General features: G+C 64.0%; 1 protein-coding gene across 1 annotated transcript in view; it reads left to right on the forward strand.

Moving 5' to 3' along the window:
• ZNF536 (zinc finger protein 536) overlaps positions 1–10814 on the forward strand; it is a 267453-nt gene that overhangs the window by 189911 nt on the left and 66728 nt on the right. The window contains exon 4 of the mRNA XM_023523054.1: positions 1–1402. This exon is cut by the window's left edge and continues 75 nt beyond it. Coding sequence (XP_023378822.1) covers positions 1–1402 — 1402 coding nt within the window. The remainder of the gene's footprint in view (positions 1403–10814) is intronic.

Consider the following 10814-nt stretch of genomic DNA (forward strand, 5'->3'; position numbering starts at 1 on the left):
TCGCCCAAGGCCGCGGGCGCGCAGGACGACGCGGTGGCGCCGGCCGCCGGCTTCCGCTGCACCTTCTGCAAGGGCAAGTTCAAGAAGCGCGAGGAGCTGGACCGCCACATCCGCATCCTGCACAAGCCCTACAAGTGCACGCTGTGCGACTTCGCGGCCTCGCAGGAGGAGGAGCTCATCGGCCACGTGGAGAAGGCGCACATCACGGCCGAGTCGGCGCAGGGCCAGGGCGCCGGCGGCGGCGCGGAGCAGGCGGCCAACGAGTTCCGCTGCGAGGTGTGCGGCCAGGTGTTCAGCCAGGCGTGGTTCCTCAAGGGCCACATGCGCAAGCACAAGGACTCCTTCGAGCACTGCTGCCAGATCTGCGGCCGGCGCTTCAAGGAGCCCTGGTTCCTGAAGAACCACATGAAGGTCCACCTCAACAAGCTGTCGGCCAAGGGCAAGCCCCCCGGCGACGCCGACGGGCCCATGCCGCTGGGCGGCATGTCCCAGGAGGCCCACGCCAACCTGTACTCCCGGTACCTGTCCTGCCTGCAGGCTGGCTTCATGGCGCCCGACAAAGGCGGCCTGAGCGAGCCCAGCCAGCTCTACGGCAAGGGGGAGCCGCCCATGAAGGAGAAGGAAGTGCTGGGGAAGCTGCTGTCCCCCATCTCCGGCGTGGCCCACGGCGTCCCCGAGGGCGACAAGCACTCCCTGCTGGGCTGCCTCAACCTGGTGCCGCCGCTGAAGTCCAGCTGCATCGAGCGGCTGCAGGCGGCCGCCAAAGCCGCCGAGATGGACCCGGTGAACAGCTACCAGGCTTGGCAGCTCATGGCCAGGGGCATGGCCATGGAACACGGCTTCTTGTCCAAAGAGCACCAGCTGCAGCGCGGCCAGGAGGATGCGCTGGCGGCGGCCGCGGTCACCTTCGACAAGGAGAAGCGGGAGTACGTGCTGGTGGGGGCGGACGGCTGCAAGCAGAAGCTGCCCGCCGACCTGCTGCACGGCGCCAAGGCGGCCAGCGCGCGAGACCTGCCGGCCAAGCTCGACCCTCTGGAAGGCGGGCGGGAGTTTCTGCCGCACGGGCTGGGCCAGGCGCTGGACTACAACCCGCAGGGCCCGGCCGGCGCCAAGGACAAGCCCACCGAGTGCCCGGACTGCGGCCGCGTGTTCCGCACCTACCACCAGGTGGTCGTGCACTCCCGCGTCCACAAGCGCGACCGCAAGGGCGACGAGGACGGACTGCACGCGGGCCTGGACGAGCGGCGCGGCTCGGGCAGCGACCAGGAGTCGCAGTCGGTGAGCCGCTCCACCACGCCGGGCTCCTCCAACGTGACCGAGGAGAGCGGGGCGGGCGGCGGCTTCTCCCAGCCCGGCAGCGCCCAGGAGGACAGCCCGCACCCCTCCTCGCCATGCTCTTCCGGTAGGTTGCCAGGGCGCTGGGGGCTGGGTGGGGCGGCTGGGGTGGCCGGGGTTCCCCGGGCCGGGGCGGTGTCTGCGCCAGGGCGCTGGGGGCGTGGTGGGGCGGGGTGGGGCGGCCGGGGGCCCCTGGGCCGGGGCAGTGTCTGCGCCGGCGCAGTGCTGGAAGGGCCCTCGCTGCTCTTGCGAGTGGTCCGAGGTGACAGTGGCTTGCTGGCACGTGTGGACCTGGCCGTCCCGGCCTGCCTCAGGGCGGGGTCGCTCCAGCAATTCGGCCTCCTTCAGCACTGGCCACCGGGAGAGTCGGTTGACCCTTCCCGGTGCGGTGGAGGCGGCCAGTCGGCACGTTAGCCAGGGGGCGTGGCCAATGGCGGTCCCTGCGCCCCGAGCCTGGGCGCTGGCCTTCGGCCCCGTGCACGGTGTGCACCGTGCGCTCGGGCCCCCGCCGTCCCTCCCTCCAGGGTCGGTTCCCATGATTCTCTCTCTTGGGCACCCCGGCGTGCCTCCCCAGACCGTACCTGTGTCCCCGACCTTCCAAAGTCAGCGTGGCTCACCCGCCAGGCTCCTCTGACGCCTGGGGAAGGCGCAGAGGTTTGAAACACAGAGGTGCGACTACACGTCTTAAATTGTACTGTGTTCCACGGGCGATACATTGGTGTCTAAAATAGCAGAGCAAAAAATCTGTCATCAAAATGTCTGTGAAATGCTGAAGCTTCCTGGCCTGGTTTGGGGGAAAAAAAAAAAAAAAAAAAACAACCAGGAAGCGGTTGAATTTCAGTCCCTACCCAGCAGCGGGTGAGCACGGCCACCACTCCCGCTTCCGGAACCCCTGACTAGCGGCCAGTGGGTGCAAAGTTGTGTCTGGAGCCCTTTATGCAGAAGGCATCACGCTCCCACTGTAATCGCTCTGCAGCCTGAGAACGGACGTCATGCCCTAACGAATGCCTCGTTACCACTGGCAACATTGATTTCTGCAATCAGCCATTAGTCTAGAAAATGAAGGACAGTTTGAGGCACCTCAAGGCACCGCACTGCCACTGTTCAGGAGCCGGCAGCACACTGTCAGGGTCGTTCCGGAAAAGTTTTTTCTGCTCTCCGTTTTTTCCCCCCTTCTGGGTTTCAATAAATATTTCAGAATTGGAGGCAATTCGCTGCTACAGTTATTAAGGAGGTGCCGGCTCGGTTCTGTTGTTATTGTCATGCTCCAGTTTACCCTTCTGCCAGCACAAAATTAGGGCTGGAACAAAGTGTGAGCCTGCCGGCTCGTTACAAACCGGTGAAGAGCTGCCGGGACACATAAATCTGAACTTGCATTCCACAGATTCCGATCGCACTTAATGCCGCTGCTTAAATACCCATGAAACGCGCCGTCTACCCCGGACTCTGAGCCGCGGGCCTGATTTATCTCTGGTGAGACAGCCCGGCAGAGTCGGAGCGGCCCCCGAGGGCCCGGCGGGCGAGCCGCCCGGCAGCACTGACCCCTCCTTGGAACAGACGGTGCGAGGCCAGGCTTTCCAAGTGCCACTGCCTCGCAGTGGCACTGTGAAGATGGACCTCTGCGCACAGGCGGCAAAGCGCCAGGCGTGCCCCTGTCACTGGGGACGACCCCCGGCCTCCTGGGGAGAGGTCCCCGCATCCGGGGCGTGTCGTCCGGCTGCTTTGGGATCGGGCAGCTTCCTGGGGCTCGGAGCAGAGCTGGCTCCCCCAAGTCCGGGGGACGATGTGGCATTAGCGCGCGCACCCCTCCCCTCTCCCAGATCCGCCCAAGTGCAGAGGTCTTCACAGAGGGTCCCCACGCCGAATGTTCACGTTATGAACGACACGTTTCCCGCGTCGCTCTCACCTTCTGGCCGAGTGACAGCCCCAGGCTGTGCCTGGCTCGCTCGTTTCCGTATCTCTGAACACTCTTGAAGAAAACGGTTTCGCTGAGAAGAGCCAGGGGGCTCGCGGACGCTCCTCCCTCGCGTCCTGCGGTTGTGGTGATCTTCCCACTCTATTCCCCCCACCGGAGCCCTCCACGACTGGGAGGACCGAGCCTTTCAATCCCGTTCTACTCTTTGTTTTCTTCATATTCAAATGAGACCCTTTCATAATTTCCTGGCTAAGGACGCAGATGGATGGCATACCAACATGCAGCCCAACCAGGGCAGGGCGTTCTCGGCTTGCGGGATTAGTGCCGGGACCCCAGCCCGCTGGCCTCCCCTCTTATTCCCAACATTTAAATACATTTGTTTTTTTAGCACAATAGGTGTTTTACCATTACCTGTTAGAGAGAGACCTGCAAGGTGAAGGGGGGAGAGAGAGAGAAAATCTTTAAGTCCTTCAGGAAAGAAAGCGGCACTTATTCAAGCCCCTCTTAAGAAATGACTACAAAACTCGGCTTTACAAATGTCTCGCACTGCATAACAATGTCGCAAAACTTAATTTGCATCACTCGATTCTTTTTTTTGTTGAAAACTGGGTCAGTAGGGCCTGAGAAACTATTTTTTCAGATCTTAACCAATGAATTCTTCTTTATAAATCGCTGCTCTTAACATGATAGTAGTTCTGAATTCATCATAAAAACCCTTTTTACGGAGAGCCTCTCAGAGCAGACCTCCAGAAGAAGGCTTACAATGAGTGGCAGAGGCGTCCTTTGTTATCTGATGTAATTCTTTGCAAAGGAGGATTGGGGACCGAGTGGCTGTTTAAAAATGTCTTGCTCAGACCGAGACAAGGAAGGGGTCAAGTTTGCAATCAAACAGTTATTGCCGAGATGGGTGACTGTCACTGCCAGGCTAATGTGGGATGCAGCTGTTTGCTGTGTGAGCGAAAGAATGTTTGAATCAGTGAACATGTGAAAATGATTCCAGTGAACCAGAAAATGCGTTTGTTCTCGGCCTCTCCACACGGCTGAGAACCAGGCGTCAGATCCACTGCGAAAGCCGGGACCTTCCACGAACCGCGGGGTCGTGTCTCCTACAGAGCCGGGCACGACGGTGGCACGGACCACGTCCCCGCCTCTCCCTTTGTCTGGCTGTCGTTGTTTATCCGACTTAACAGTAATTTCACACCGCGGTCGATGTCATCTCTGCCTCCGTGCACAATGCGGAGGGAGACGATTCGGAGGCGGCCGCTGATAAATTTTACTCTTTTATGACATTTAAGAAGCGGGTCGTGGTTTCGAGGCGCCCTCATTGCTGCCGTGCGCGCAGATGCTCCGATGGCATCGGTGCCCGCCTCTCCCCTGAGTCCTCGGCCGGGACCGTGCTGGGGTCCCAGTGCATCGCTCGAAGTCAGGGGACAGCCAAAGTTCTGTTTCTTTAGATTTTGCTCTGGAAATCACGCTCGGAATAATTAAAACTTAATGTACTAAGAAACGATAGTGTTCATTGTATCCAACAGGGCCGTTACCTTCTGCGGTCCCCGTAATTTTGGAGAGGGGCTAATTGAGGTGCCGATGGTAGGAAGGGGGTAATTGGATGCGCTGACCCTCTGTGCGTTAACTAAGTCGGCTGAGTTCCGCGCTCCACACAGAGCCAGGGAGACGGGCAGGAGGAGACCCCCGTGCACCCCGCTGCCGCCGGCGGGAGGCCGAGGTGGCCCCGGGGGGCCTGACGGCCGGGCCAGGGACCCTGCGGGCCTCTGCGGTCACCCAGCTGCGCTCCCGCACGCTGGTCCCCGTCCCGTCCCGCAGCCCTTTCGGCCGCAGCGTCCGACGCGTCACCCAGGGCCCCCTCGCATTTCCTTCCGCCGGGGACTGAGATGACAGATTTTCTCCCTTTTCCACCTCTTCTTCTCACGTGGCTCCTCCCCCTGCCCCCGCTCTCGGCAGCCACCGGCTGCTCCCCGCCGACGCAGCCAGGCACCCCGAAAAAGGGGGAAAACGGAAAGAGAAAAAATTTAAGACTGAGGATTAAGATCTTCGTCTTTTTTTTTTTTTTTTGCTTGTGCATTCCAATTGTTCTTAAAATATTTGGCAACGTCAATTAGTAACTGAGCAGAGTGAGCTGATGAACACAATTTTCCGGCAGACTGAGCACCCTATTGTTGCCGAGCGAGCAGCAGATTTCTGAGGTCATTATCATCCTCCCGTTGCCCGGCCCAGCTGCTTCCTGCAGCAAAAGCCAAACTTTGCACTGGGGCTCGGGGATGGCATGCAGCGCCGGGGGCCGGGGCGGGGGACCCTCCGATCCGAGTCTCCAGGCTGAGCCGGCCCAGGAAAACTGCCCCCGCGGCGCCTCCCTGCCCGTCCTCTCCGGACACCCCCAGGCGGGGATTAAAAGGGCCGGGCGACCCCCCCCACCCCCAGCCCCCGCCGCTCCGGGCTTGGTGGCAACTAAGCTCTTAGCTGAGCAGAACTTTGGGAAACAATAATCCCATTTACAAATGTACTTAAAAACTGTTAGCCCGGTCTCAGGCCTGCGAGCGCTTCCCCGTGGGTAGACGCCTCCATTTTTATGAAAAACAGGAAAAAAAGAGAAGAAGAACAAGTCCTTGTTTTTAAAAGATGAAATTAGCAAGTTAAAATTAGTAAATTTGGGGGCGACAAGCAGGGATCATTTCGTTTTCCAGAGGGGCCTTTCGAGCAGATGACTGTGACATTCCGTGAGAATCGCACGCGGTGGGGAAGGTCCCCGCCCTGTGACCCCCTCCGGCTCCGGGAGCTGATGCAGCGGGACGGAGAACCCCACTTTATGAAAGCCCAGCCCTTAGAACCTCGTGCCAGGCGCGGCCCTCGCCCGTCCCCGCCGCGCCCGCCCGCCGTCCACAGGGTGGGCACGGGCGTCCCCGCGGATCCGTGCAGGGGGCGGGCGCGGCGGGCCCTGGGGCCTGACTCCCTGGGGCGGCCGGGGGGGGGGGGTGTCGGTCAGCGGCCTGGACGACCCCCCTCCGGCCTCTCGCCGCCTCCCTGCCTGGCCGCAGCGTCGGCCCCCTGGGCCTGGTGCTGAGTCACTGCCTGTCCCGCCTGCCCCGTCCGCGAGCCGGTCGCCTCCCGGAAACCCCCGCTCGCCCGCACACTCGTGCGTCAGTGACGTGGGAGCAGCTCCTGGGGAGCGCCCAGTGCCGCCCTGGGGATTTTGCTGTCTCCCCCTCATCCCTTCGCACGGGGCGGCCCTGTGGCGCTGTCCCTTAGCATTCCAGAAAGACGGGGTGCTGGCTCGAGGCCTTCACATCGGACTGCGGTTTAAAAGATGTGTGGCCTGCAGTCCTGGAAGCAGAGCCCCCCCCCCCCGCTTCCTGACGTGCCCAGGTCCCCGCTGTGTGTCCAGGGAACCCGTCCCTGGCTGCAGAGCCACCTGTAGCCCCAGCACCCACCCTGCTCCTCCTCGGGCGGTGCCTGTCGCCAGGCTCCGCACCAGGGTCCTGCGCACAGGGCTCTGAGGTGCTGAGTGTGCCCCACGTCTGCATGCTTGTCACCGTGAGGAACGGAAACACTTGCTTGCACCCACGTGTGACGGCAGCAGAGAAGCCACAGGGCAGCACGGGAGGTCACAGCGGGGCGAGGAGGTGGGCAGGCGGCCTCCACAGCCCAGGCACCGGCCCTGGTCCCACGGACCACGTGGGGACGTCTGGCCGGGTCGTGGCCACCACCCCGGGAGCGTTGGGGCTGGAGTCAGCCATTCGCTGGGCAGAGGCTGCACGGTGGCCTGGTCGCATGGCCAGACGTGGCGTCGCGAGCTCCTGGGGCCAGCTCTCTCCCACCCCCTTGCCGTGCCTTCAGGCCACCCGCCACGTGGCACCGCCAGCAGCCGCTTCTGAGAGCAGGGTGGCCTGTTTGGGGCGGGTCGGGCCCCTGCTCGCCCAGGCCCCTTCCTCGGCGGTAAGCTCTGAGGCCTGCCTGTAAGAGGCGCTCCCGGGCGGGGAGAGGCACGGAGGCTCCTCGCCTTACGTGTCAGCCGTTTCCTACGCCTCCTGCCTTTGAGAGAAGGTTCTGGTAGGTGGCTAAAGTCTGGCCCTGATGTCTCCAAGGGGGGGAAAGGGGCGAGCTTCAGCCAGCCCCGTTTTGCTGGACCTCCAAATTCTTCCGGGGTCTGGAAGGGGGGCTGCCGGGACACGCGGAGCTCTGGAGGGCGGAGGGGCGCTGCAGGGACCCCCGAGGGTTGCGTGGCGCACGTCGGAGCCCGCGGGTCTGCAGAGGAAGCCAGCGGCTCCTTTAACTGCCATGCTGTGTGCAGCGTTGACGGGCTGGAGAAACACCTGCAGAGACCCGGAGATTGGGTTTGTGCAGACGTCCCAGATTCGTGATGACTGGGGTGGAACCTTTGCCATCTGCGACCCCTGGGCCTGCTTGCTGCCCTCTGGGTTCCTCGCCCCCCTCTGCCTCCGGCGCCTCCATCGGCATGTGACAGCCCCTCTTTCGGGGGCCCGGGGCTGGCACACAGTGCAGGAGGAGGGGGCCGCCAGCAGGGTGCGGGCATTTGGCGGGGGGCTCTGATCTCCCTGAGATCTCCCCGGGACCGAGCGCCATGGCAGCTGAGAAGGGCTGGGGTCCCCCTTGCCTCCCCCTGGCACGACAGGGCGACAGCAACATTTACTTAAGCTGTGGAGTTTGGCACCGTTGCCACCAGCGCCATCTGGAAGGGCCTCGCACAGAGCCGTGGACTCTCCGGAAAGAGCTGGGGGGGCGGGGCTTGGGGCTCCTTCCCAGGGCGGACCCCGAGCACAGAGGCACCTGAGCGGGCCGGGGTCCCTTGGGCGCCCCGCAGCTGAAGCAGGCCCCGCTCTGCATGGGGTTAGCTTGGAGCCACACCTGGCCAGCCCACGCCGAGCCGGGCCTGTGCGGCTTCTGTCTGTCAGGGGCGCACCCCACTTCCTGGTGCCGAGTTCCCGCCAGCTCGTTCTGTCGCGTTCTGCTCCCGTCCTCACCAGGTCCCTGGATATGTGGGTGCGGAGGTGCCGAGCCAGCCAAGGCTGCCTGGTCAGTCACAGACGCAGCCCTGCCGGGCCCGGGCTCATGAGCTTGACGTGAGAGATGCATGCGGTGCCTCTCAGAGGTGCTGGGACGCAGGACAGAGCTGGGCAGCTGGGCTTGTGACAGACAGGGCTGAGCTAAGCAGAGAGACGTGCCCATCCCGTCCCTGACCCGCGGCTCTGTATGGGCTGCAGAGCCCCACATGGCGTGGTCTGGGGGCTCCCCGCAGCTAGCGGACGGTGGGCCCCCACGCCAGGGGGGCCGGGCCCGGCGCACGGCGGCAGCCGGCGGATTGCCGTGCTCAGGTCGGTGCACCCGCGAGGGCCTGTCCAGTGCCTGGCTGGTGGGACCCATCTCTTAGCTGCTGTGGGCCTCGGGGGCCTTGTGTGACAGGTGGCACGTGTCTGAGAGACGCGAGAGGCACAGCACAAGCTGACGGCTGGGCTGGGCTGCCCGCCACCTCACTCGGGGGCCGCCGTCCTCCCGGGGTGCCCAGGCCAGTGCTGGCAGGAGTGGCCGGTGGGCGGGTGCGGCGCTTAACTCTTGGCCACTGGTTTTCGGAGGGCGGGGTCACTTTTCTGCTTTCCCGGGGAGGCCGTGGGCCGCCTCGGGTGTCCGCAGTCACCTCGGGGCGTCTGGGGAGTCCCCTGCTCGCTCACGTTCAGGGCAATGTGAAGCATGTCCACGGCGTCTCCTCAGAGACCAGGAAAGGCTCAGCCTTCCCTCCGTGCCGCGTGTGTCTGCTCGGTTTGTAGCTGTAATGGGTGTGTCACTTGTTAAAAGGTGATTTGCCTCCTTTCTGAGGCCGAGTCACGTTCCAATGTGGACGGCCCACCTGCTTCTCCACGCTTGTCGCTGGACGCTACCGGTCAGCTGTTTCAGTGACCACTGAGATGAGTGAATGGGGGCGGGGTGGGGGCGCTGCCTCCCCGCCCCCTGCCCAGGGCCACACTGCAGCTTCGTGCCCGTCAGGTGACCCGTTCTGTCCTGTGCCCACTACAACTTACCTCTGCCCAGTGCAGGTGTTGGCGTCGGGGACCAGCCACCAAGACGCCGAGCATTTCTGCAGGGGACATCTGGGCACAGGGACAGAGCTTGGCTCTGGTCAGACCCTGGCCTGCTGCAGGGCCTTGGCTGCCCCGAGGGGCCACAGAGGCGGGCACATGGCGGTCCTCTCGGGGCTCCTGTTCCCAGCCGTCCGAAGGGAGCCGGCCTGCAGCGTGGGCTGCGGGCCAGTGTGGTGCCGTGTCCGCTGCTCTCCGCGGGGCCAGCATCAGGGGCAGAGGACGCCGGCTGGCCCAGGACGCCGTGGGGCGCTGTCAGAGCCCGGTTCCAGGACACGCTGCTGTCGGGTGCGTCGCTGGCTCCGTGCCGGTTTGAACCGGATCCCGACTCATCCCTGGTCGTTTGGGGCGGACAGGGAGGGCCAGCGGGCGGCCCAGAGGGGACAGGATGGGCCTCGGTACGTGAGGGCCCCTGGCATCCTGGCAGAGGTGTCGGGCAGGGAGGACCTGGCCGGGTAGAGACGCGGTCCTGGAGAGTGGCTGGCATGCTGGGGGACGCAGGGTCCACACACAGGCTCAGAGAGGGCGGGGCCCACGGCCTGGACACGGGGGTGACCGTGGCCTGGGCGGGACTGGTGGGGAGGGCTGAGGTCAGCAGGGGTCGAAGTGGCTCTGCAGGGCGCCCTGGCTTGGGGCGAAGGCCTGAGGGCACCGCAGGCGCTTTCGTTTGTGGAGAGGTGGGCGACTGTCCTCACACTTGCGGTGAAGGCGTGGCCTCCTGGGGCTTCTCCTTGCCCTGTGCCATGAGGCCGACACCCACGCCGCGCTGCGGTGGCCCTCGCCTGCTGCTCGGGGTCGCTGCCTGCCTTAGTCTGTTTGGGCTCTGTGAACAGGGCCAGGGACCGGTGTGTCTGGGCGACAGACGCGCATCCCTGCGGCTTGGGGGGCCGGAGGCCCGAGATCCAGGCGCTGGCAGCTTCAGCGTCTCATGAGGGCCCGCCTCCTGGCTCATGGGCGACCCCACACGGTGGGAGGTGGGGCTCTCACCAGGTGCCTTTCATGAGGTCACTGATCCTGTTGGTGAGGGCTCCAGCCCCTGCACCCCGTGACCTCATTGACCCCCAGAGACCACATCTCCGGTCACCACGGAGACGGGGTCACAGCACGTGACTCTGGGGGCAGAGTCGTGAGCACCCTGGTTCTCAGCTATCAACGTATCAGGACAGAGTGACCGGAAACGCCCGCACGCTGGTGCTGTGTCGGACCCAGCTTGCCCACTGGCTCACAGGCGAACCCTCGTCCTCACCGGGGACACCGCCAGCCAGTCCTGGGCCCGCCCTGCCTCCCGGGGTGGCCGGCCGCCCGTGGCCGTGTGGCCCGGTACTTCCTGACGTGCCCACTCAGGGCTCCAGAGACAGACAGAGGCTGCCCTGCCATCTCAGTGCAGGTGACGAGTGGCGTCGTCACACTCTGCTTTCCTGGGACTGTCCCCAACCCGCCCCCCGTCGTCCCCATGT

The sequence above is a fragment of the Pteropus vampyrus genome, unplaced genomic scaffold (genome assembly GCF_000151845.1).
Source record: "Pteropus vampyrus isolate Shadow unplaced genomic scaffold, Pvam_2.0 Scaffold376, whole genome shotgun sequence".
Classification (NCBI taxonomy): domain Eukaryota; kingdom Metazoa; phylum Chordata; class Mammalia; order Chiroptera; family Pteropodidae; genus Pteropus; species Pteropus vampyrus.